Here is a 26,578-nt window from a genome sequence, read left to right on the forward strand (position 1 = left end):
CCTCTCCAGGACCTGCTCCCACCTTCTCTGGAGACTCCTGAGTCTGCCCAGGTGCCTGGGGTGCTGCTTCAGGGCCCAGGACCGGGGGGGACCCCTGGGAAACAAGGGCTCGGGCAAAGGGAGGGCCAAGGCCTTTGGGATTCCCTCCACAGCATCAAAGCACGCACCTCGAAACGGCCCACGCCAACGGTGGACTAAGACCTTTCCAAGCACAGCCCCCGCCCCGTGCCCAGGAAGGCCCCGACGGGAGCAGCGGGCAGCCGAGCAGGCCCTGGGGGGCGGCCTTCCTCACACGCAGGTCAGTGGCTTCGAAGGGGGGCGGGAGGCCGTGCCTTGAGGGATGAAGGGGCAGTTATTTCTCTCATCTGCTCATTCCTTCCCTTCCGTCTCGTGCTGACTTATCAGGAGAAAGTGTATTTTCACGCTGTTCCTTTGACTTCACTTAAATTCTCTAACCCTCCGTTTCTCCTCCTGGGAAGAGGGTTGTGAGAGCCAAGTGGGCAGGATCCCAGCAGGTGGCACGCGGGAGGACGAGGCGGGTGCCACTGGGACCACGTCCTCTATTTACGGAGGACAAAGAAGGATAATGCCGGAGACTTGCGTCTATTCAGGAGAGCGGTGTGTCCCACGGCGGTGCTGAGCTCACGAGCCAGCCGCCCCCGTCCCCGACCCAGCCCCACGGGCCCTCGTGCCCTGTCCTCCAGCACCTGCTGCTCACTCCCGTGCCAGGCCCTGTTCCAGGCCACGGAGGGAACAAGAGCCCGTCAAGGAGCTCGGCGTCAGGAGAAGCATCGTTTTTCCGTAATTAAATCCTAGAAGGAGAACATTGCCCGGATACTTATCTAAAGGATATTGAGGAAAATCCCGGAGAACATCTCCGGGTCGTTCTGCAGAGCCAGAGGGTTGCCCGGCGTGGGTGAGCATCTCACCTTCTCCAAGCCTCGGCCCCGCGCCTGTGAGGTGTGAGCCTAGCACCGCCCCAGGGTGACCGCAAGGGTAAATGAGATGGCACACCCGGGAGGCTTTTGTTCGCCAAGCTGGACGCACACGGCTGCAGAGGCCCCTCCAGAGAGAACAGCCACTGCTCCTTTGCTTTGGCGCCCAAACCCCCGCGTCCTCGACTCCTCAAATTGAGTCTGCTGCCCCTCCGGTTCCAGCGTTCAAGTTAAAAGTTTTAGGCAATTCAACGATCGATTTGATTGCTTTTATGCTCCTCAGATTGCGATGTTTTCAACAGTGTCATCTACTATTTATCATCGTAAATGTGCAATATTTCAGCTTCAAAACAGAATGAGTCAAGTTTATGAGCTAGCCTTGGAAATTAATCCCTACTTCTATAACAATATTTCTGTGGGAAAATATGTTTCCATTGCCAGACAACTGGCTCATTAATGAGCTTTTGAAACCCAAACCCATTTCATTTGTACTTCTAGGGTTTTCTACAACCTACCAATGAGACATCACAACAGTTTTACCTTAACAATGCCTTTAAGGTAACTACAATACAATCTAAATTAATATGTTCTTCTGCTTTCCCTGCTGGCTTCCCTCCCTCCCACCCAGTCCTCCTGCCTTCCTTCTCCCTTCCTTCCTTCTCCCTTCCTTTCTGCCCCTTCTTTTCCCTCCCCAGGTTTCCCAAGGCCGTTTTTGAAACTCCCCTATATTGCAAGTTGCATTGGCAGAAGAAACTCCAAAAAAGTGTAACCTTGTAATTTTGCTTATAGGATTTATGGGAAAGTAATGAAGTACAAGAAAATAAAACTTTAAAAATCTTACCAACAAGTAAAAATCCTTTCTGTAGGAAATGGGGTTATATAAAAAATTTATATTTTGTTTCATATAACTCAGAGGAAACCCATTTCCCCTGTGAACTGCCATCTCTAATTAGTTACAGACCATTTAACCCCACAAATTTTTACAAGGATCAGTGATAATCGACACATGTATTATGCTTTTAATCTTCTCAGAAATGTTAAGATTGATTAATTTTTCCTAGAGTCTTGGGCTGGCACCAGCTGAAATGCCAGGGGATATAGAGGGGAAGGCGCAACTCAGAACAACAAAGCTAAGCCGTGGCAAGGAGCACATTACCAGTGGGCACCGTTAGACAGCTGCAGGCGTTGGAGGGTGTGAGCCTGGAGGCCAGGGGACCTCCCCTTCCCCAAGAGACCTCTCCAGCCTCCTTCCCACCACCTTCCCCTTATCCACCACCTGCGCCAATACCCCAGGGGCAGCTCACCCTTCACTATCAACAACCACCTCTCCACTCACAATGTTACCCTTGGAGCATCTTCCTTTCCTTTAATAAATGCTTGAGAAAAACACCTGGGAGAAGCCCCAGTGAAAAGCCAATTTTCTCCATTACCCAACTTTTCCGGCCTGTTACAGGGCGCAGCTCGTAAAGAAAGGACGTCGCTGCTCGTGGGTGTTAAAACAGGTCCAATGCCAACGAAAGGGCCGAGCTGTGACCGTGCTGCCGACACCTCCTGTGAGCTGCCTGTGACATGGCACTTCCCGAAGGCCCGTATTTCATTCACTTGGCAAAAATCCGTTCCAAGGTCACGTCCGAGTGCCCATCCTGTACGGAGCGGCGTCCGTGCGGTGGTGCTATCCTGGCACCATCGACCCATTTGCCATCGCTGGGGTGAGCTTTCCGCGGAGCAAAGGCAGAGGGCTCTTGGACAGCACACTGAGGAAACTTTAAAATTTGAAATGCTACATAAAAAAAAAAACGTCAAGCAATCTTTTAGTTGTCCACTGAACTTGCAGCAGTAGTAGGTTGCTTTTCATATTTTTAGGCAAATATCACCTCTCTACTCAGTGTGGAAAACAGGTTAAAAGTGGGGCAAGTGAGCCTCAAGCGGACGCCCAGCTCCAGCCCAGCTCTGCGCACCGCACATCCGCATAAAAGCCTCGGGTGCGGGGCGCGCTGCCGTAGCTGTAAATCAAGCAAATAAACAAGGCACCGCGGACAAGACAAAACCTCTGTGGTCTGATGAGTTCGTATCTGCCACGTGTGTGACTACCGGCCATCAGACTGGGAGTTGAAGCAAAACTGTTTCCAGAGGTGCAAGTAAGTGGAAATTCTCATAAAAGTAGGAAGATTTCAGGTCTGTCCCCAAGGATAAACATCTTACATTTATACAAGGTTTTAAGGAATTTTGTTAAGTTTTTGTCAGGAGTAACCTACGATGTCAGTGTTTCTAAAAATAGTAAGATTTCCACCGGGCATGCATTTACCCTTGAAGCTTCAGGCAGTTTGACACTAACTTGCTGCTTATTATACGCTCAGTTAAACTCATTAGCTCTAGGGAGTTTTATTTTACTTTGTGAGAGGATTTGCATCTAAAGGGCATCTACGGGAGGTGCCTGCTGAGCTCCTCCACCTCGCCCTCAGGCCCTCAGGCTCCCCTCCTCGCTCTCAGTCCCCCGTGGGGCCCAGCGGAGACCTCTAGGAGACTGGAACGCAGCGGTCTCTTCCCACCAACCTGGTCATCGTTCTCACAAAACTCTTCATGGAATAACGAAAGCTGACGACAATTCGAGAGGCCACCGGCTTCGCTCCTCTCTCGTCTATTGGACGTGCAGCCAAGACACAGCCCCTTTTTGGGTTAACCAGATGCAAGGAAAAGAATGTGGTAGAAGGTCAGGCTGCTGCGTGTGGGCTGCGGCGCAGGTAGGTGTAGAAAGCGATGCTCGCTAATGTCCGTCTTTTTATCCCAAAACGTGCCGCACTTGGATATATGGGATAAGTAGATATTTACCAGGACTCACGAGTTAACGCATTTAACTCAAGCGTTAAGGGGAAGAGTCTCCACCCACTGGGGCAAATACTTGCCCTTAGATTAAAATAAATCTTAAGTAGACCATTAAGTGCATCATTCTCTGGACACAGATATTGTCAAAGCAATAGGAAAAAACCATCTCTGAAGAGAAGAAAAGGAAAATAATTCAAAACTAAAACTTAGGAATGCTGGTCAGTGCTCTGATGAAATATGTGTGTGCATACAGTAAAAATGCGTGGTCCAAGGCGTCACCTTGGCTTGATGCCAATGGGGCCCAGGACTAGCCGTGGTGCGGTGGGCGTCGGGGCCGTGGAGCTCGGCCTTGCACTCCAGCTCCGGCCTGCAAGCCGAGCAAGCGGAGCAGGGAATTCTCTTTGGAGAGGACGTGATGCCTGACACCGGGAGGACGGCAGAGAGGGCTCAGGAACGGGCTGCTGAGGGACTCGGAGATGAGACCTGGAACGTGGAGCTGGGATCCTGAGGGCCAGCGGAGGTTCACTCGGAGGAAACAACTCATTTCCTCTCCAGAAAGTGCTGCCAGGCCAGGAGAGTAGGGATGCCCTGGAAAGCCACGCTCCTCTCATTAATTCATCCTCCCACCCTCCCTCCCTCTTTCTTTCAGAGAACATCTCCTGTGACCAGCTACTGCATACCAGGCAAGAGGCGTATGTGGGGATTGTGTAGATGCTGAGACCAGGAGCCTGTCCGCAAAGAGCCTCTGGTTCCTGGGTGGTGAGAAAGCGCACAGCAAGGGCAGAAGGAGCGATCCCAGAGGGAGGTCCCGGGCAGACAGGCCGTGGAGAAGGGCAGGCAGCTCTCTGACGGCAGGGAGTGTGGGTGCAGGAGCGTATCGGAGCATGGCTGGAGTTCCAACAGGAAAATGGGGCTTGGTGGATGCTTGGATCTGGGGCGTCTGGAGGCACTTTGGAGGGGCCCAGGCAGTAGTTCTTGGTCTGGCTGCAAAGTCTTCCCTTGCTTGGGAAGAGGAAGAAATGGGCTCAGCACAGCTGGCCAAGGCCTCAGTCTCCCTGAAGGACCATGCAGTTTGGGGACAAATTAGGTAGTTTGGTTCAGACTCAGATGGACAGGAAGATCAAGTCAGGAGGAGCATTTCTTAGTGGGCAGCCAGTGCCAATCTGGCTTCCCTTTAGGGAACCGTTGTTCTTGAGACTTGCGTAAAGAAGTGGACGGGACAGGATGGGGAGATCTTCCCGCACAGTGGCTGTCAGGGCCTGGGACAATTTGAGTGTTTGGGACAATGATTCTGGGCTCTCAGAAAAGTTACTTTTCCATCTGATCTACGCAGGGCCAATTCCCAGACCCTCAGTCGCTCTCGCTGTCTGGGACCCAGCCCACTTGCGATAAGTCCCCACCCCCTGAGGTGAGTCTCGTCCCGGTGCCACCACCCACTGCCACCAACTCCAGCCCCCACCGTGTCTCCTCACCAGAGCCCTGGTCAGGAGCTCCCTCTCGGCTCTGCAGACCTGGTTAGACAGCCCCCGTCCCTCCGTGCCTGGGCGTGGAAGCTGTCTGCGGCAGTCATTCCTGCCGCCCACCCCCTTCCGTCACCACACTCCGGTCGTGAGCTCAGGGAGCCACCAGCCTCCCCCAGCACGGTGACGAGGTGGGTGAAACGCACGGCCCTGGCCAACCCGTCATTTTACCTCTGACCCTCCCCAGCATGTAGCCTCTGAAGCAGCTTCGACCCAACAGCACCAGCTCAGACCCTCAACTCCAACCGGAGAGCGCGCCATGTCATTACGTCCCAGTGTGTGTGCTCAGCGGCCCCGAATTCTTCCCCTGGGGCTTCCCCGCAGCCCATCCTGCTTCACACCAAGTCTAACGAGGTGGAATTCACGGGAATGCAGGGGGGGGGGTCCTACACTTTGGGGGCAAACAACAACGAGAGCCTTAAGTCTCAGTGTAACCAGCCCGGGCCGGGTGAGAAGCTGCCGGAGTCTCAGCGCAGCGCGAGGGAACTGCCAGCAAAGCCGGGGGCGCTCGGGCGGCACCACCAGGGGGACGCGGGCGACCCTCCCTGCGGCGCACTTTCCAGCTCCCAGGAAAAGGCAAAGACAGACACAGACAACTGACGCGCGCTGGAAGGGACAAGCACGATGGCCAAGGGGCCACATGCTGCGCCTCAGTGAACATCCCTGAGACGCCGAGACCCAGCCGGCCAGGATCGCGCCGGGTGAGGAGGGAAAACGGAGAGAGGCGCAGGTGCCGCCCCGTGGGCTCTGGGTCCAGCGGGGGAAGGAACCCGGCAACGTGCCAAGAGAAACCACAGGTGTAAACCCAGTGTGACAAGTGCAATGAGAGCAGCGCTGGGCCCAGGAGACCAAGGACTGCTCTGGACAGGGGTGTCGGAGATACGGGACGGAGCAAGGACTGCGGGCACCTCTGTCCTTTCAGAAAGGGGACCCGCAGCGATGGGGCGCGGGAGCCTCTGCCCAGGTGTGGGGTGCAGGGGGTGGGATGAGGAGCGGGACGGATGTGGGAGCCGTCTGGGGGATGGAGTGACAGCACTCGTCAGCTCACCGTGGCAGCTGTGGGGTGGGGCTGTTATTTGCTCCTCAGGGAGACAGCTCAGCACCCACAGGCGCTGACCCAGCATGTCTGTTTCTTTGGGTTTAAACTGAGGCCCTTGTGTCAAATGTGGGGTGTGCTGCCCATCAGGCACCTGGGCCGAGAGGTGCAGACCTTGGGTGGCCAGCACTTGGTTAGGTGGAAGCTGTGGGCAGAGAGAGCCCCTGGATGAGACCGTGAGGACCCCAGGAAGACTGGCCTCAAATCCCGCCGAATGGTGGGAGCGACTGGGTGCGTGTGGGCTGTGGGAGGGAAAGGAAGGCTCAGGTCTCTACCAAACCCTCCATCTCATTAAGCCCCCCACGGGCAGGGGTTTGTCCTGAGAGCTCCATCCCTGGGGATGGGCACAGGGTGATGGTCAGGGGATTACAGCATTGCACGCCGAGGGCAGACTGCCCTCAGGGTCACCTCCCATCGGGGACTCTGGTGTTCTGTAGCACTCCACTTTGACAGCTGTCCTTAATGCTTGCTTCTCCCCACTTCACTTTGGCAGCTCTCCTTAATGCTTGCTGAGGTTGGAGCGCCAAGTACGAGAGACTTGGAGAGGATACGGGTATGGAATGCTGCCCAGGAGCCGGTCTGTGGCTGACACATGATGTGTCTGTGTGCAGGGAAGAAGGAAGCTGAGCTCCTGGGTCAGCACCTTCCCTGCCTCCCCCCGACCAGAAACACATCTGAGAGCTAAGGGCAAAGGAACGAAACCATACGAATTATATCCACTTTGAAATATCTATGGATTTAAGGATTAGGGGGCAAGGTGCTGGAGTAAGCCACACTTGGGGTTTTGCTGACTCCAAAAGATTTGAATATAAGTTAAAGACCTTTTGATGAACTCACAGGACTGCTCAGTCTGCCCATCTTTTTCTTTAACAGTTTTTTTGAGATATAATTCAGATGCCATAAAATTTACCCAAAGTCCATCAACCAATGGTTTTTAGTATGTTCACAGATATGTGCAACTATTACCACAGACGATTTTAGAATATTTTCATTACCTCAAAAGGAAGTGCCTTACCCTTTGGCTCTTACCCCCTCTGCCCCCATCCCCACAGATCTACTTTACATCTCCAGGGATCTCCCCATTCTGGGCGCTTCACAGGAATGGAATCATATCATATGTGGTCTTTCGGAACTGTCTCAGCAGAAGGTTTTCAAATGTCCATCTTTTAAATGTAGCAACAAACAGGGCACAGAGTAAGGCAACCCATGAGAAACTATTTCTTGAAAGGGATTTCAATGGCAGGACATTGTTTTAAAAGCCACTGTCCAACTATTGCCCTAGGGAGAAAATCACTGATACCCAGTGCAGTGGTTTGGAGCTGTCGTGTGCCCAGGAAAGGCCACGTTCTTTTAATCCATTCCTGTGGGTACAGACGTACTAACTGTGGGTGGGACATTTTGGTTAGGCTATTTCAACTGAGAGGTGACCCAGCCCATTCAAGGTGGGTCTTCGTCCTTGACTGTAGTCCTTTGTGAGAGGATGAAACACATATGCAAGCAGAGAGATGAAATCCAGAGAGAAGCCCAGAGAGCTCAGAGAAGCCCCACAGAAGTGGAGAGAGGGAGCCACTGAAGCCAGAAGCTGGAAGCAACGGAACCCGGGAGAGAAGAACCAGCCGACGGCCACGTGCCTTCCCATGTGACAGACGAACCCCGGGTGCCATCGGCCTCCAGAGAAGGTATCATCCTGTTGATGCCATAATTGGGACATTTTCATGGCCTTAGAACTGTAAATATGTAAACTAATAACTCCCCATTGTAAAAGCCAACTCATTTCTGGTATATTGCATCTCAGCAGCTTTAGCAAACCGGAACACCCAGGAAAAATAATCTACAGGAGCACTTTCCAGTGCATTTGATCCATGTTGTTATTAGAGTGACCTTCAACTCTTACATGCTCAAGGGCTCTCTGTGTGTCCTCTGCACGTCAGTTCAGGCCTTTTGGCATGGCATGGCCCTGGGATACTGTGACATGCACCACTCCTGCTGGGGTCGCCTGCCTTGCAGCCACTGCAGACTCCAGCAGTGCAGCTGAGAGTGAAGAGCAAGGGTAAATACAAGGTAGGAAAGGGCAAACAGCTTGGGGTTGCATTTTCTGCCAACCACTACTGAAGGAACAAAAGGAAGCATGGAGAAAAAAGAACAAGAGGACATGTGGACATAGAATATCGGTAGGGCCAATTCATGCATTCAAGAAATATTTCTTGTCCAGTATGCAGAGGTTTTGTTTTAGGTGCTTGGAGACAAAGGGTACCTAAAACAGACAATGATCCCTGCCCTTACAGAAATTATATCCTAGGAGAGGGAGCCCGTATGTACACCATAAACCCAACAGCTGAGCAAACCACATCGTAGGCTGGGTGCTAGGCCCCCAGGGAGTGGGGCAGCCCGGGGCAGGCCTTCCTGAGAAGTGAGACTGGGCTAGACGTGGAGAAGGTGAAGAGGGAGCCAAGCAGCTCTCAGGGGGAGAGCATTCCAAGAAAAGGAGGGGGCAGCTCAGTCTAGTGACTTCGATTTGATCATCAAATGTTAAGTGGGTGCTGTTAATGTGCTAAGTGCTCGGTAGTATGCTGGGTATTGCCAAAGGAAAAATGGACCCCTGAAACTCAAGGAGCAATTGAGGAGATACAATATAAAAAAGTTGCCACTGTGCCTTCTTTACCCAAAGGCATATTGTTTCCTCTATTCTCTTCTTTCCCATCTCCCTCGGCCGCAGTCATGGCTCTTCTCACCCTTTTCCCAACCCCTTCACCCTCATCTTCCTTCTACCCAGCCTTCCCCCAGCTCCCCTTTTTCTCTCGAGTTCTCTGTCTCTCCATCTCACAAAACTGTTCCCATTTTTCTCATATATCAGCTTGAGAACATTTTCTCTAATTCACAAGACTATTTCTGGTTGAAACAACAAATGAAAAATAAAATTGGTCTGCGCTGACATTCGATACATTAAAATTTATGACTGACTTAAATGGGCAGAATGATCAAATTTCATGCCAAAATGTACAGCTGCAAAATCTAATACAGGAGAGACGTACTTGGTAGAACTAATGAACACAAGTGAAAATTAGCAAAGGAAGGAGCCCTTGTTGATAAAATCTGAAATGAAAAGCACTCGTACAGCAGGACTCTCTGCCTCAAAGTCAGCTCACACTTCTCTTCCTTTCCTTTGGGATCCTGTTTGTTTTCTCATTCAGGAATCTTAGAAAGAGTTTCCCAAAATATGTCTGACCTACGTCCCAGTTTCTTACCTATATTTTTGAAATCTTCCAGATATCTTGTATTTATTTTAGAATATATGGGGAAAATTCGAGAAAGACCAGATTTTTCCATTTGAAATGTTCACCATGGTTTTCTCTCAACCAACAGCTTATTTTATGAAAATTTCAGTATCAGGGTGGCACAGACCCTGCAGATAATGAAATGCACGATCTGTGTGTCCCAGCCTTGGAAATTTTCCATAAGTCATGTTATCTACCAAGAGAATAACGGCAAATCTGAGTTCTTTCAAAACCAATGATCACCCAAGTGGCATTTAATGCCGTTTCTTCTTGGAAAGACAGACATACAAAAAGTTTAGCAATTACCAAATGTCAAAATAATACCGAACAGAATAAATAGCTGCTTAAATTAAGGCTCTCTTGAGGAGGACAACTGACAAATCAAGCATGAACAGAGGTAGGGTTTGCTTTTTCCTCCTCATAAATTACAAGGGGCATGAACGCCTCCTGCTGTGACTACGAGAAATGAGGACACGTCTACTGAAAGATCCATGGTGGCAATAATGATATCTTAACCTTCTGCAGGGCCCTGCGTTCTCACAGCACTTCATAAACATTAATTAGTTCTTTCAGTTTGCAGAGAGCCTGCCTCCTTGTCGGCTATTCCCGTTATAGCACTGCTGAACTGCTGCAATCTGCGGTCTTTCTCGAGTTTACATATTTATTTATTTACTTATTTATTGCTTTTAATGTATATTTACCCCATTGACAGTGCTTTAACATTATAATCTGCAGAGCAGAGAGGCTCAGGGTTCTATTTCTGTAACTAAGAAGGAGGACAGAATAACAATCATGCTTCTCCTTGTTGAAGCACAAACAGGCCTTCTGGGACTCCTCTGCTGGCTTGGGAACTGCTTTGCCACTTCCCTTCCTCCATCTCAAACACCCCCTTTCTGTCCTTTCGAATGCTGTGTGTTTTTCTCATCCTATAACCCCATGTGCCCAGCAGGGTGCCTACCTATCCAAGGTTTTCAGTAAGTGTGTGCTAGATTAAATTGAACTGTAGCCTTGGTACGTTTGCCAGCATTGCCTCTGTTTTCCTTTTGACTGATCGTGCGTGGACTGAGGATAGAAAGGGGATAGATGGCTGTACACATACATGTGACATTCTATGATGCTTCAAGAGCAAATGCACGGACATCCTTTCCATCATCATCCTCTGGTGATTGATGGGAAAGCAAAGATAAATAGCTCAGGGGTCTCTGCAAGGATGGAACGATTTTTGATTTTGGATATTGAAATGACTTCATTTAAGTGCATTATATATATTTACTTGTTTTTTATCATAACTAATTAAGAATCGCTTTTTGGCTGTTTGAACGGAGGCTGGAGATAATCTAGCTGGTATTCAACCAAGGCTCTGTTACTGCTCTCACCCATCTATTTACCCATTTTCTCTCCTCCTATTCAAAGAAATTATGCTGAGAGGAAAGAGATAGGCAAGAGAGCACAGACATGGTGCCTTCCTTGAGTTAAAACCACATGTAATTTCTGGCCACTGTACTGTAAATCTAAATGATTTTGGATCCTGTGGGTTTCTCCAGGCCTGCCTCCTCACCATTCTTGGGCTGGGCAGGTGGATGTTGCCAATTCAAGACGGACTTGCTGGGCCCTGAAGTGGCACATCATGAATTTATAAACTGCATTTCAGCCCAGAGGCTCGGGCCTCAGGTTCCCAGAAATGATATTGAGGCTCCTCCAACAAACGATCTTGGGGTACACATGAGACAGTGCACTTCTGCTCTTGAAGTTACAAAGATCTGAGCCGGTGACAGCAAACAGTCATGAACCATGCAGAAACATTTAAAAGTCACAACTCAAGTGGGCAAGGTGTTAAATAAAATATATTCTATCCTCCTTCACTGTAAAGATATATTTTCATAAATCGAAATTGTAAAGATGTGATTGGATGAGTAATAAAATAAACACACACATATTTAAAAATTGCAAATATAAGTATAACAATATTTAATCATATAAGTATCCCCCAATTTTATTTTTCTTGCTTTCATTTCCAAAAAATCATTAAATATATTGTTTTAATCTAAATTTTCCCAAAATCTGGGCAGAGGACTGGGAATGCGTGGGTTGTGAGAGGGATTTTCACATTCCAATCAGGTGAGAAGCTGGAGCGGGGCAGTGTGACCATGCCTGGCCCTTAGATGGTGAAGTTGAACCGATAAAACCCACCTCTTTGTACATCACTAGACCAGAGTGGCGGTGTCAATCCCTCACAGTGTTGTTCCAGCTGGGCTTAAAGAACATTCCAGTTCTCCAAGATGTGCCACTTCCACTTGCCATGAGTTGGCTTAAGAGACGAATGAGCACAGCCCCTCAGTACAGTAATATTTGTTAATGCAACTGCTTTTCTTAAAATATACCAAAACTGGGGGCAGAAGGGAGGCTGTTATTTTGGGACTTGTGATCTAGCTCTTCTTTCCCCTATAATTTCTGTGACGGGTTGCCCTTTTCACCAGGAGCACCCTCTGACAGCGTCTAAAAATTACCGTAACCAAATGCAGTCTTCCTAGTTAAAAACGAAACAACACTCATTTGCAGAAATGAAAAGGAATACGCCACAAAATGTATCCTCAAATCTTGTAAGCGATGTGCAAACCATCCGAGGTATTTGATTGGAAACTACCAAAGGGAACACCAGGTCCGAAGCATCACAGAGAATTAGACTGAGAAGGACAAAATCCGTCAGCCACAGGCAAATGCCCTGCACAGCCAAAGACACCCCCAGATGCCCGTGGGGGGCAAATAACAGCCTTGATGCTCAGGTGGGGGGGACTCTCCAAGGACAACAGCAATTTCCAACCCAGTCCCGTTGGGTGGAGGTGGAGGCAGAGTGGGCTGTTGATAGATACACAGGATGCAATCAACCCTTAGATTCTACCAGGGAACCAGCCTCTTAATGGCACAGAATAAAACTCATCCCTGGAACAAGCTGGTGCTATTTTCTAACACCACTGAAACGTCTTATAATTTGGCAGTTCATCTACTATAGAGCTTTAGTAATGAATCGATTCCATGGTAAGGAGGTTTTTTTTTTTTAATTCATATACAGTCTCTTTCTCTAATTATAATTTTTCTTATAATCTTGCAACATTTCACAGCTACTTAGGTAGATTATATGGAAAACCAAAATTGGAAATTAGCTCTTTAATAGATTAAATAAACAAACAAACAAAAGGATATCACTGGTTTTAGTCCACTCACCATTCCATGATTCAGCCACCCTGGGATAAAATTGTCAAGCAACTTCGGGTAAATCATCTCTCTGTCGTAGGCATAAATGATCCAGAACACCACCACGACGAACTGGAAGGGAGAGGAAACCTTTTATTGCAAATTCACCAACTATCCACATCGTATAAAATTGATGTACAATCCACTGTTAAAAGAACCCAACAGAATTTGGAGTCTCTGAGTAAAGACAAGTCAGCAAGCCAGCTAATGAGGACAGTTCCAGCTTCATTTCATCCATGGTGACAGCTGGGGTGTCTCCTCTTTCCTTGTTCTCCCAACCATGCTCTCTCACCAGGGCCAAAGGCTCTGTCTCCATTTCAGGGCTCATGGTGCTGGGTGAGTCCTCTCAAGAGGACTCACATGTTCAGTGGTGGTGTTTCCTGATACCATTCCCCATTCTATAAAGTTCATGCACATTCAGGAACTAGAATGTGTCCCTTTTCCTCGACCCCATCAAGCGGTTTAAATTAGTCTTCACCTTCTCGTGTTTCCATTTTACCACAAACAGCATTGAAACCACTGCTCTAAAGTGCCCAGAAGTCACATTTCCAGTAAACATATAAGTTTATCCCGCCTATGCAAAGGCTTTAGTTGCAGAGAAGCAGGGTGTATAGCGGGTGAAGGAAGATCCCTAAATCTCTTGGACTAACTAATAGGTTCATCTGGGTTCCAGAGGTTTGTTTTGGCCCATCAGCAACATAATTGTCAAAAGAGTAGAGTTCTCAATTTATTATCGTGCCTTTCTTCAAACTAATGATGACAACAATATCAGATAAAGTAAAGAAATTAATGGCCCAAGGCTTTAACCTTCAGCATAGAATTTAAAAGAAAACATATGCTTTTGTGAGCATCAGTAAATGTAGCATGAGGAAGGGAATTAGCCAAAAAGGGGAACCCAAGACTGCAGGGTGATGCCTCAAAATAATAAATACTGCAGAGTGAATAATAAAATAAGAAAATAATTTTATTTAATTTTTTTATAATTATATAATTCATGCTCCCACATTCTATTTTTAATAACAAATTGTTTTAATGTCACTTTTTTATAAAACACTTGATGGTTGTAGCTCAAAGTCAATAATCAGAACTGGGTTCCAAAGTTCTCTTCCAACGTTATCATTATAACATGCTGGAAATGTTGGCCAGAACAAGCATTCACCCTTAAAATCTAGGATATTATGGACATATATTGCTTCATAAAACACACCAGGAGATTACAATAGGCAACAGCAGATTGCACACCTAGTTTTAACACCAGATGGGGGTTCCTGGGTATTTGGGATCAACCTATGGTCACTATCAGTCTTGATAAATGCACAAGACGTAAAAAAAGAAAAAAAAAATCTATTAATAGATTGAAGTTATCTATCATTAGAATCTGGAAAAAAGTGTCTTCCAAGTACAATGACTAATTTTTGAATTATCCACAATTTTGCATCATTTGTTCTATTAGAGGCTTCACATTTTCTGAAAATCAATGGTAAATGGAGTTAGTGTGAATTTAAAAGACAAATACCTGCTAGTTATTTTCAATCTTCATTGCATTAACTCTCAACACTATCTCCTTAAAACAGGCCAGAATACAGATTATTGCATTTTTTCCCCAACAAATAGAGAAATCAAGGTTTATTTCTCACTGACCTTATTAGTGTCTGCTTGTACACAAGGTTTCACAAAATGGAACCACAACTAAAACCTCATTAATTTTAATACCACTGATTTGTGTGATACTGTAGATAGAATCTACAATGGGCTTAGCTTGGCCTGATTTGTTTAGAAAGGATTTGCTAAGGAAATTAAAAACGTACCAAGCATTCATAAATGTAGGCATCAAACACTAGTAAAAGTAATGTTACTTTTTGTCCTTGAATGACCTTGAAAACTGGCAGCTTGGTGGTACGGCGCAAATAAAGTCCAAATGACGGAAGATGAAGGTGTGTGGAACTGGTGTCTACAGAGGCAGTGAGGTGGGGAGAAGGGGGCTGCTGGAGGGCCTGAGGAAGGCTAGTACAACTTCAGAAAATACGAGATCTAGGCGACCTTTGGAGTGGCTAGACGCAGAACAAACAGGGAGAGAAATAAAGATGGGCTGGTAAACAAGGCCCAGGAGAAGACAGGGTTAGGACCAGGCACTCAGACAGGGCATCCTTCCCGTCCCTAAAATGGGGTGCTGTGACTTTTGCTGACAGCAGGAAACAGGGCTGAGACCTGAGAGTGAAGACAACTGGGGCGTTGCTGGGACAGTGTGCTGGGAGGTCGTAAGACACTGAGGAGATGTCCACCGAGGCCCGAGGCGAGGGTCTGTGGTAGAACCAACCAGAAAAATTTCCAGGCTGCTGGAAGCCTGCACAGCTTCAGAAACAGGGGGCCTGGGGCTTCGCCTTGCGCTGGGGAGTAGGCAACTGGGACTGATAAAAGGCCTGGGGTGGGGGTCCCATCAGTTTAGCAAGGGCGTCTGTGGTGGCTGACTGTCCATTCCAAGATGTCACCTGGTGATTTGTGTCTCGAGGCTGCCATAAAAAAGCACCCACATCCCAGTGGCTGAGAACAACACAACTTCATCGTCTCCGGAGTCCAGAACTCAAGGTGTCAGCAGGTCCCTGCTCCCGCTCAACCTACTCTGCTCTGCTCCACGCTCATCTGTAAGAAAAATCCCTTCCTGGCTTCTTCCGGCTTCTGGCGTTTGCCACCAATCCTTGGCACATCTTGGCTTGCAGACGCGTCACCAGCCTGCCTCCGTCTTCACGCGGCCGTCTTCCCTCCGTGCTTCTGTGTCCACATTTCCCTGCTTACAAGACTCCACTGCAGCAGGACCCTCCGTACCCCAGTTTGGCTCCTTCTTAACTAATCACATCTTCAAAGACACTATTTCCAGATAAGGTCATATTTGCAGAACTGGGGGCTCAGGACTTGGGGTACACACTCCAGCCCCTAACACCTGGGAAGCAGAGGCTGCCGATGACATTTGATGGGACATCACGTGTGAAGGTATCAGCGGAGAACCTGACACACAGCAGACACTCAGTCAAAGAGAGCTGACTTCCCTGGTCCCCTTCTCGCCGCATAGATTGGACCATCCTAAGTGAACTCGGCAATTTCCATCCCGAGCTCCTCCCAGGCCACGCTTCACGGAGACCCTGTCCTGGAACCGGAGCCCCAAGCTCCACGGCCTTGCTGTCAAAGGTGGCCCATGGACAGCAGCGCCCACTCCACCTGAGAGCTCAGACGTGCAGCTCCCCAGGTCCCACCAGAAGCGCTCTAGCTCTGCATCTCACTAGGATTCCGAGGCGATCCACATGCACAAAGAAGTGTGTGATGTCCTGCCTTGGGGGGCTGCTCCAGCCAATGCCAAGTGAGTTGTCTACTCAGAGCTGGCACCCCCCCCCCCCCGTTGGCCACACCCCAGGTAACCGAGACCCCATGCTCCTGCCCAAATGCACTGAGTGCTCCGGGGCCTGTGGGGCCTCCTCCCGGGTCAGATTCCCGGGGAAGGGGACTGCCCACTGGATGCTGAACCCCTTGGCCTCAGAGAAGGTGAGGAGGCAGCTGTGTGGGGTGAGGGTTAAGGGTACATTTGGACATGACAGCACCTTTTTGGTCCTGGATGGAGCCATGGGTGGAAATCCCCACATCTTTAACAAATCACGTGACCTGAATCTTGGGGCCAACTTCTAATTCTGCATACATTATCCCACTTTGCTGTCCTTTTCCAAAATTTTCACTAAATCTTTCGCATTTCTATTTAAATTTCAGAATCTCAGCTTGTTAATTTCCACAAAAATCCTGCCAGAATTTTGATTGAGATTGTATTGAATCTATATATTCAATCTGGGGAGAACTGACATCTTAACAGTGTTGCGTCTTCCAACCCAAGAATATGGTTTATGTTTCTTCATTTATTTAGGTCTTCAATTTTTCTCAGCATATCTGTGGTTTTCAGTGCACAGATATCGCGCATATTTTGTTAAATCTATCCCTAAGTATTTCATGTTTTTGGTGCGATTATAGAAAGTAGCAATTTTTTACATCCTTCATTACTAGAATGTAAAAATACAGTTGTATACTGGTGTAGCATACCTGTGTCTTTGCTGAATTCACCTAGCAGTTCTAATAGTTACTTCTTAGGTTATTTTAGAGTATTCTATGTACAACATCTGCAAATAAAGCCGTTTTTCTTTTTCCTTTAGAAGCTGTTGCTTGCTGCTTGCTTCTTTCCCTTTCCTTACTGCGCTGTCTGGGACATTGAACACGATGCAAGCAGGGGTGATGTCATGAGCGTCCCCCCCTCTTCCCTCTCGTGGGTAAAGCTCACTTGGTCTCTTAACAATAGCTCATACCAGCAGCAGGGCTTGTTAGATGCCTTCTAGCAGACTGGGGAAGATAATTTCTATTCTTAATTTACTGAGGCTTTATTTTTTATTATAATGAATGAGGCTTAATTTGGTCATATGGTTTTCCTACACATCTGGGGTGATGATACGTTTCTCTCCTTTATTCTGTTAATATGGTGAATTACGCCAGTTGATTTTTTTATTAGAGAAGACATGGGTTTACAGAAAAATCATGCAGGAAGTAGAGCTCCCGCAAACCACCCCTCACACAAACAGCTTCCCTGACATTAACATTTAGCATTATTGTGGTGACTTTATTACAACTGATGAAACAATAATATAATATCAATTGTAGCCCATTGTTTACATTAAGGTTCACGTTGTTGTACAAATCTATGGTTTTAAAAAAATTTACTCCAGTAATATATATTATATTTATATATATTTATATTTACATATGCCAAAATGTCCAATTATAACCACATTCAAATATATGATACACTGGTGTGAATTACTTTGGCAATGCTGTGCTACCATCAGCACCATCAGTTTTCAAAACTCCTCCACACCCCAAACAGAAAGTCTGTACCAATTATGCATTAACTCCCCCTTTCCTACCCTCACCCTGGCCCCTGGTAACCTGTATTCAAAGTTCTAATTCAACAACTAGGCATATTCTCATTATTTCATGTAAGTGAGATCATACAATATTTGTGCTTTTGTGTATGGTTTGTCACTCAACATGACGTCTTCAAGGTTCATCCATACTGTAGCATTTATCAGAACATCCTTCCTATTTACAGCTGAATAATAAACATTTGTTTATCCAGTTATCTGCCCATGGACCTTTGGGTTACTTCCATCCTCTGGCAATTGTGAATAATGTTGAGATGAACATAAGTGTGCAAATACCTGCTTGAATCCCTGCATTCAGTTCTTTGGGATACATACCGAGAAGCGGGGTTGCTGGGTCATGTGGTAATTCTATACTTAACTTTCTAAGGAACTGCCAAACTCTTTCCACAGAAGCTGAACCATTTTACATTCCTACCAACAATGAACAAGTGCTTCTATTTCTACACATCCTCTCCACTACTTGTTATTTTCCATTTAAAAAAAATAATTAGTCATTCTACTAGGTGTGAAACGGTATCTCATTATGGTTTTGATTTGCATTTCCTTAATGGCTAAGGAAGTTGAGCATCTTTTCATGTGCTTTTTAGACATTTGTATATCTTCTTTGAAGAAATAGCTATTCAAGTTTTTTGCCCAATTTAAAATTTGGATGTTTGTGTTGTTTAGTTGTAGGATTTCTTCATATATCTTGCACAATAAACACATCAGATAAGTATTTCCAAATATTATCTCCCTTCCTGTAGGTTGTCTTTTAACTTCAATGATAAGAGCCTTTTGTGCATAAAAGTTTTAAATTTTGATGAAATCACATTTGTCTATTTTTTCCTTTCGTTGCTCATGCTTTTGGTATAAAGTCTAAGAAACCATTACCTAATGCAAGGTCCTAAAGATTCTACCCTATGTTTTCTTCTAGGGGTGGATAGCTTTGGTTCTTACATTTAGGTCTTTGATCCATTTTTTACTTAATTTTTGTGTATGGTGTGAGGTAGGGGTCCACCTTCATTCATTTGCATATGGATATCCACTTTTCCCACTACCATTTATTGAAGAAACTATTCTTTCCCCACTGAGTTGTCTTGGCACACTTGTCAAAAATCATTTGGCCACATCGAGAGAGTTTATTTCTGAAAGCTCAATTCCGTTCTATCAGTCTGTATGTCTTTCCTTGTGTGAGTACATATTTTGTTTTGTAACTGTAGCTTTGTAATACATTTTTAAATTGGGAAGTGTGAGATCTCCAGATTTGTTTCTCCATTACCAGGTGGTTTTGGCTATTTTGGGCCCCTTACTATTCCATACAATTTGATGATTGACTTTTCATTTCTGCAAAGAAGGCTACTGGAATTTGATTGTAATTGTTGAATCTGTAAATTGCTTTGGGTAGAACTGACACTTAACAGTATTTAGTCTTCTCATCTATGAACATGGAATATCCTTCCATTTATTGAGGTCTATATAATTTCCTGCAACAATGTTTTGTAGTTTTCCATGTACAAGTCCTTTATTTCTTTGGTTAAATTTATACCTAGATATTCAATTCTTTTATAGTTGCTAATGTAACTGGAATTTTTTTCTTGATTTCCTCTTCAGATAGTTTATTACCAATGTGTAGAAACATCATTGATTTTGGGTATTGACATTATACCCTGCCACTTTTCTGAATTGTTTATTAGCTCCAGTAGCTTTGTGGTAGATTTTTCACAGTTTTCTATATATAGGATCTATATATATGTGGGTTTTTCATATATGCCCTTCATCATGCTGAGGAAGTTTCCTTCTATTCCTAGTTTTCTGAGTGTTTTTATCAAGAAGGGGTGCTGCATTTTGTCAAATGCCTTTTCGGCATCCATGGAAACGATCATGTGGTATTTCGCTCCATTGTATTAATGTGGCATACATTACATTAATTGATTTTCTTATGTTTTCTCAACCTTCCATTCCTGGGATAAATGCTTCTTGATCATCGTATATAATTCATTTAATGTGCTGTTTGAGTCAGTTTCCTAGTATTTGTTGAGGACTTTTGCATCTATATTCTTAAAAGATATTGATCTGTAAACATCTTTTCTATTGGTCCTTATCTGACTTTGGTAATAGGGTGATGCTGGCCTCATAGAATGAATTAAGAAGTGCTCCTTCCTCTTAAATATTTTGGAAGACTTTGAGCAGGATTGGTGTAAATTCTCCTTGGAATGTTTGGAACAATTCCCCAGGGAAGCCATCAGGTCTTGGACTTTTCTTTGTTGGGAGATTTCTGATTACTGATTCAAGTGTCTTTACTAGTCATTGGTTGTAGAGATTTTCTGTTTCCTCTTGAGTCAGCGAAGGTAGTTTGTGTGTTTCTAGGAAATTATCCATTTCATCTAGATTATCTAATTTTGGCTTACGGTTGTTCATTTACCCTTTTACAATTCTTTTTATTTCTGTGCAGTCTGCAGGAATGTCCTCCCTTTCATTCTCATTTTGGTTATTTGCTTTTTTTGTTTGTTTTTTATTCTCTATTTCTTTCTTTCCACTCTAGTTTTTATTATTTCCTTCCTTCTTCTCAATTTGGTTTATTTTGCTTTTCTTTTCCTAGATCTATGAGATTAGGTCTCTGATTTGAGGTCTTTCTTCTTTTTTAATGTAAGTATTTAGAGCTATAAATTCCCTCTCAGCACTGCCTTTGCTGTATCCCATAAATTTTGGTATTTGTGTTTTCAGTTTCCTTTGCCTCAAAAATTTTCCAAATTTCTTTTGTGATTTTTTTCCTTTTCCTTGACCAATGGATTGTTTAAAAGTGTGTCATTTAATATTCATATATTTTTGAATATTCCAGTTCCTCTTCTGTTATGATTTTGAGCTTCATTTCATTGTTCTTGGGGAAGATACATTGTATGATTTCAATTTTTAAAATAAATTGAGAGTTGTTTTGTAACCTAATATGGTCTGCCCAGAGAATACCTCATGTGCACGAGAAAAGAATGTGTATTCTGTTGCTCTAGATGTGTCTGCTGGGTCTACTAGGTTATGGTATCATTCTAGTCTTCTATTTCCGTATTGACCTTCTGCCTGGAAGGTTCTATCCATTATTGAATGTGGAGTACTGAAATCTCCTAGTAATAATGTACAACTGTTATTTCACCCTTCAAATCTGTCAATGTTTGTATCATATATTTTGGCGCTCTACTATTTGGTGCATAAATATTTATAATTATTTCTTGCTATATTTACATAGTGTTTTTCTTTGTCCTTTGTAACATTTTTGACTTAAAATCTATTTTATCTAATATTAATACCTCAGCTCTCTTCTTGTTACTATTAACATGGCATATTTTTTCAATTCTTTCATTTTCAATCTATTGTGTCTTTGAATTTAAGGTGAGTCTCTTTTAAACAGCAAATAGTTGGATCAAGTATTTTTTTAAAATCCATTCTGCCAATCTCTCCATTTTGCTTGGATATTTAAATCCATTTCCATTTAAACTACTGATAATAGGACTTTCTTCTGCCATTTTGCTATTTGGTCTTTATAAGTCTTATACAATTTTGTCCCTCCATTCTTCCATTAATGTCTACTTTTGTATTTGTTTGATTTTTTTAGTGTACTATGCTGTGTCCCTTCTCATTCCTTCTGTATGTATTTTTCAGATATTTCCTTTATGGTTAACTTGGTGCTTAAATGTATCATCCTAAATCTTTAGCATTCACGTTTGTTTTGATATCAACTTCAATAGCATACACACTGTTCTTATAACCCTCAGTTCCTTCAGCTTTTTATTGCACTCGTTACAAATTATATTTTTATATATTGCATATCCAAAACCATAGATTTATCATGACTTTTTATGCATTTGCATTTTAGAACCTTAAAGCAGTAAAAAGTGGAATTGCATACCAAATATACAATAAAATAGCACTGGCATTTATAATTACCCAGTCGGTTCCCTTTACTGGAGGCTTTACTTCTTAATGCCGCTTTAATCCACTGTCTAGCATCCTTTCCTTTCAGTCTGAAGAACTCCCTTTAACATTGATTGTCAGCACATCTAGTGGTGACATACTTCTCAGCTTTTGTTTAACTGGGAATGTCTAAATCTCTCCCTTATGTTTGAAAGACTGTCTTGCCAGATGCAGAATATTTGGTTGGCTATTCTTTTCTTTCAGAACTTTTAAGTGTTTCATCCTACTTCCTTCTTGCCTTCATCTTTTCTGATGAGAAATTACCACTTAGTCTTTGGGGCTCCCTTGAACACAGCATGTTGCACTTCTCTTGTAACTTTCAGAACTCTCCCCTTGACCTTGGCAGTCAAAAGTTGACTATAATCTGTCTGTGCAAGGTTCTCTTCCAGTTTATCCTGTTTTGGGTTGTATGGCCATCTTGAATATGTACATTAATGTCTTTCTTTAAATTTGGTAACTGTTCTGCTATTATTTCTTTGAATATTTGTTCTGTCCTTTTCCCTCTTTCTTCTCCTTCTAAGACTCCCATACTGTGTATATTGGTCAGCTTGATGTTGTCCTACAGGTCTCTTAGGCTCTGTTCACTGTTTTCCTCTTTTTTTCTCTGTGCTCCTCTGTCTGAATCATTTCAGTGGTCTATCTTTATGTTCACTGATTCTTTCTTCTGCCAGTCCCAAAATCAGTTATGGAAACCCTTTAAGGAATTTTTTTATTTTCGTACTGAGTCTTTAACTCTGGTGTTTCTGTTTGATTCTTTAAAAAATTTCCCTCTCTTTATTCAGATTTGTATATTATTCATTCATCATTTTCCTGATATCACTTGGTTCTTTCTCCATGTTTTCCTTAACTCTTTCAGCATAAGAGTTCATTTTTTAAAAGTCTTTGTTTGGTATGTTCAATCTATGGTATTCTTCATTGATGATTTCTGAAGGTTTATCTTGTTCCTTTGGATGGGCCATTATTTCCTGTTTTTTGTTTGCCTTGTAATCTTTTGTTGCACACTGTACTTTTAAAATTGTAATGAGTTAACTGGGGGATTTATTCCCTGAGCTGACTCTTTCTGAAATTTGTATCCAGCTAGTGATAGGACTGAGATTTCATTGAGTGCCAGGAACAAACAAAAATGAACAAAGCAATGCAGAAAACACCTTTCACGTTCTTTGTAATCTGGCTCTGTGTTGGTTGGTGCTCTCTCTCAGAGTTTAGCTCTCCTATCAAAAAGGTAAACCTGAGGCAAAAATGTGTGGTCCTCTCTTTTCTGAGTCTGTGTCTTGTACTGGACTGGCACTTATGGCATTAGAAAGCCTCTCCCCTCATTTACAAAACAAATACCCCTTCTACTCCGTAAAAATTAGACCCCTCCCCCAGAGTGCTCTATTGTATTTCCGAATGTTGACAATCAATTACCCCCAACTACTTTGATTTCATTGTTTCTTATACTGTTTTGGCTATGAGCAAGCCTCTCCTTCCTGCAGAGCCAGTTCTGGGAGGACAATCCAGAAACATGTGTCCTGGTTCAGTCTTTCAGGCCGCCTCCCAACAGACTGGCGCCAACACACAGGCACCAACACATGTGTGATAGGGTTTCTCTGTTCCCTCCGGAACACGGCCAGAACCTCACAGTGGGAATGCAAGCCCCTCCACCCCAGCCAGGGCACCATGAGCTTCTCCACAGTTTGAAATCTGTGTTCTCTTCATTTGGCACTCGTCTTGTTACTGCAACCTTAGAACTATTTTCTGGAGTCTTGAGGAAGATGGTAGTTGTTCAAAGATTTTATGGGGAATGGAAGCCGGGAGCCATTTTGGTCTACTGGAAGTACACAAATTGATTTTTGAACATCAAACCAAACCTTCATTCTGTGACATCATGTGGTATTCGTTTTTATATACTGCTGGATTTGATTTGCTGATATTTTGTTGAGGATTTTTCCCCAACACTCTTCATGAGGTATACTGTTCTGTACTTTTCTTTTCTCATAATGTCTTATCTAATTTGGTAAAAGGATAATGCTGCCCTCAAAAAATGAGTTGTGAACTGTTTCTTCTCTATTTTTGAAAGATTTTGTGCATGATTGGTATGACTTTTTCCTTTCATATTTGATCTAATTTTCCAGTGATGTCATGTGGACTTGCAATTTTTCTTGTGGGAAGATTAATGGTGAACTCAATTTCTCTAGTAGGTATAGGGTTATTCAGGTATTCTACTTTTTCTTGGGTTACTTCTAGTCATTTTTTCCTTTATGGGATTTTTCCTTTTAATTTAAGTTTTTGAATTTTTAAAGTTGTTAGTAATATTCCATTATGGAAACTGGCAAATGCCACCAAATAGGTATTCTTCCTTGGAGAGCTGTTTGCTAAACATTTACCAGCCCATCACTGTAGAGAGCTGTTTCTGCTTATTACAAAGGGTTTTTAACAGCATCAATACTACACAGATCACAGTGGGATTGGCATTTAATAGCGCATGTTTGGTCAATACTGTGCCTGACCCTGTATTAAGGGAGCTGTGCGGGTCATTAAAAATGAAGTGGTTTTCAAGAAAGTGACAATCACCTTTCTAGGTGCGACACTAGAAGGTCAAGAGGCACAGGTAACTGAGCAACCCTCCTTCTAGATAATTCTCTAGCCATTAACACAGCACCAATGGAATTGTTGTGGCTTCCCGCCCTGATGTCCACTTGACAGTACGGTCATCGGCAAACCCAAATTAAGCTTGAACTCTACTAGCAGGGCACAGGTAGGAACCAAAAATAGATTCCCCAGGACAGGACAACTGCTGTCAAATTCTCCTTCTCTGACCAGCAATCCCTCACATTGCGCCTGCCCCTTCTCGGCTGTCAGGACCGAGCACTACACTTGAGCTGAGAGAGGGAGGAGCACGTTCCAGTCCTCCAATCCCCCAGACAAAACACACGGTTACACATGGTCACTGAGGCCCCACTGGAACCCCCGGACTACTGGAAATGGACGCCCAAAGAAAACTGGATTCATGGTTTTTCTCTTTTGTGCTGAACTCATACGGAGCCTGAGAGAAGCTGCAACCACAGGCCCTGGTCCACTTCTAAAAAGAGCCTTTACTGATTAGTGAGAAATTCTTTGGAACTTAGTAAAACCAATTAGAATGTAAAGGCTATTGCAGGGAATTTTGCCAAGAAGAACACTCAAGAGAAGGGTCACTTATCTATGAATTGGTCTATAAAGGCCATTGAGCTCGATCTCAACAAGAGGAAATGTGTTTCTGGAGAAAAAAAATCAAACTCAAAACTAAACTCTAAGTACATAAAAACACTGGAGACTAAACATCTGTCTGAAGCAACATGAAAATTGAGGGAAAAAATACTTAGGGATACAGTGAGAAGAACAGTGCACAATTGGGAAACCCGAGTTTCAGCTGCACTTCTCCTTCCCACTATGAGAGTGGATAATTTAACCGGCTCTCCTTTGGTGTTCTCGTGTAAAATGGGGAAAGGGGTTTCGTCTAAGATGCTCCCTGCCCTAGCTCAGGACTGAGGACAGTGCCGGGCACAGACCACACTGAACACTGAACAGACACCGTGGAAAGGGGGCAGGGAGGGAAGACGAGAAAGAGGAATGGATAGAAGGGAGGGCGGGAGGAAGGGATGGAGAGAGGGAGGGAGGGAAAAAATAAAATAACACCTCCTAGAGCCTTCACCTTTTGAAACTAGCATAGCAGCACCCAGACTTGATGAAATACCTAAAGCAAAAAAGGAGATCGTCTCGGCCTCCCTCGCTTTGCTTCCTCTGTTACTCTAGTTCCTTTCCAGGACTCGCTCTCCCTTTGCCGGCTGTTTGTGGTAACATTTCGAGATGTGTCCTGCAGTGATTTCTCGATCCACACCCGTGAAGCACGTCCCCTCCCGCGGCTCCCGTCCCCTCCCAGCCGCACCCACGAGGCCGGCGCCCGGCACAGCCCAGGGCCTTCGGGAACCGCCCTCTGCCCCGGAGGCGGCTGGAACTCCCCCATGTGCAGTCAGGAGCTTGGGATTCTGCCCAAACTGCCCGGAACTAGACTCTCCTTCCAGGGCGTCCCTGAAGCACACGCTGGCAGTGTGCCCTTTCCCACAGCTCCCAAGTTGTCGGTTTTTGGTAGAATTTATGATCCATCCATCTTTATCTGCACTGAGGTCCTTCGGGATCACTGTTAAGGACTTTCCTTCCAATCAGCTTGTCCATTCTCTCTCTTGCTCCCCAAATCATCACTCTCAGACAAGAGCATTTCCTGTCCTCCGTGCTGTGGCCACCCTTCCCCCTCCTTCCCATGGCTGACACTTCCGTTCCCCCAGGGCTAGCTTAAAGAACACCTCTTCCAGGAAGCCCTCCCTGACCACCCGGACTGAAATACATGCCACTGCTCCATTATTTTCTGTCATAGGCCCTGACAGGAAATGGGCCCTTTTTGTTGCTGCTCAACTGTTCATTGCCTGATTCCCTCTGAGAGAGTAAAGTCTCAGAGACCAGGAGTTTGTCTTGTTCGCTGCTGCCTCCCCGCTGCAGGGCATAGAGCACACATGTGATAAAACTGTGTTGAATAAATGAATGAGTACATGGCTGCTCCCATAGGTGCCAGCCCCCCTCTCCACAGAAACGAGGGCCCTCTTACTTCCTCCATTTTCCTCCCTTTGACCTACAATGTCAAACCTAACATGTTTGGCCCTTCTGCCTACGGGGACAACGCACCCTTCTTTACAAAGTCAACCTTCCGGCCCACCCCTCCTCAGGTCTCCCAGCAGCTAGCTCCTCCTCCAAA

At 45.0% G+C, this 26,578-nt stretch overlaps 1 protein-coding gene across 6 annotated transcripts in view; it reads right to left on the reverse strand.

The window, feature by feature from the left end:
* Nucleotides 1-26,578, reverse strand: part of AIG1 (androgen induced 1) — a 231,146-nt gene that overhangs the window by 127,039 nt on the left and 77,529 nt on the right. For 4 of the 6 annotated variants that reach the window (XM_037844378.1, XM_037844377.1, XM_037844382.1 and 1 more), the window contains exon 3: nucleotides 12,872-12,973. The exons of the other annotated variants lie outside the window; for them this stretch is intronic. In XM_037844378.1, the coding sequence (XP_037700306.1) occupies nucleotides 12,872-12,973 (102 nt within the window). The remainder of the gene's footprint in view (nucleotides 1-12,871; nucleotides 12,974-26,578) is intronic. 6 annotated transcript variants of the gene reach the window in all.

The sequence above is a fragment of the Choloepus didactylus genome, chromosome 7 (assembly GCF_015220235.1).
Source record: "Choloepus didactylus isolate mChoDid1 chromosome 7, mChoDid1.pri, whole genome shotgun sequence".
Taxonomy (NCBI): domain Eukaryota; kingdom Metazoa; phylum Chordata; class Mammalia; order Pilosa; family Megalonychidae; genus Choloepus; species Choloepus didactylus.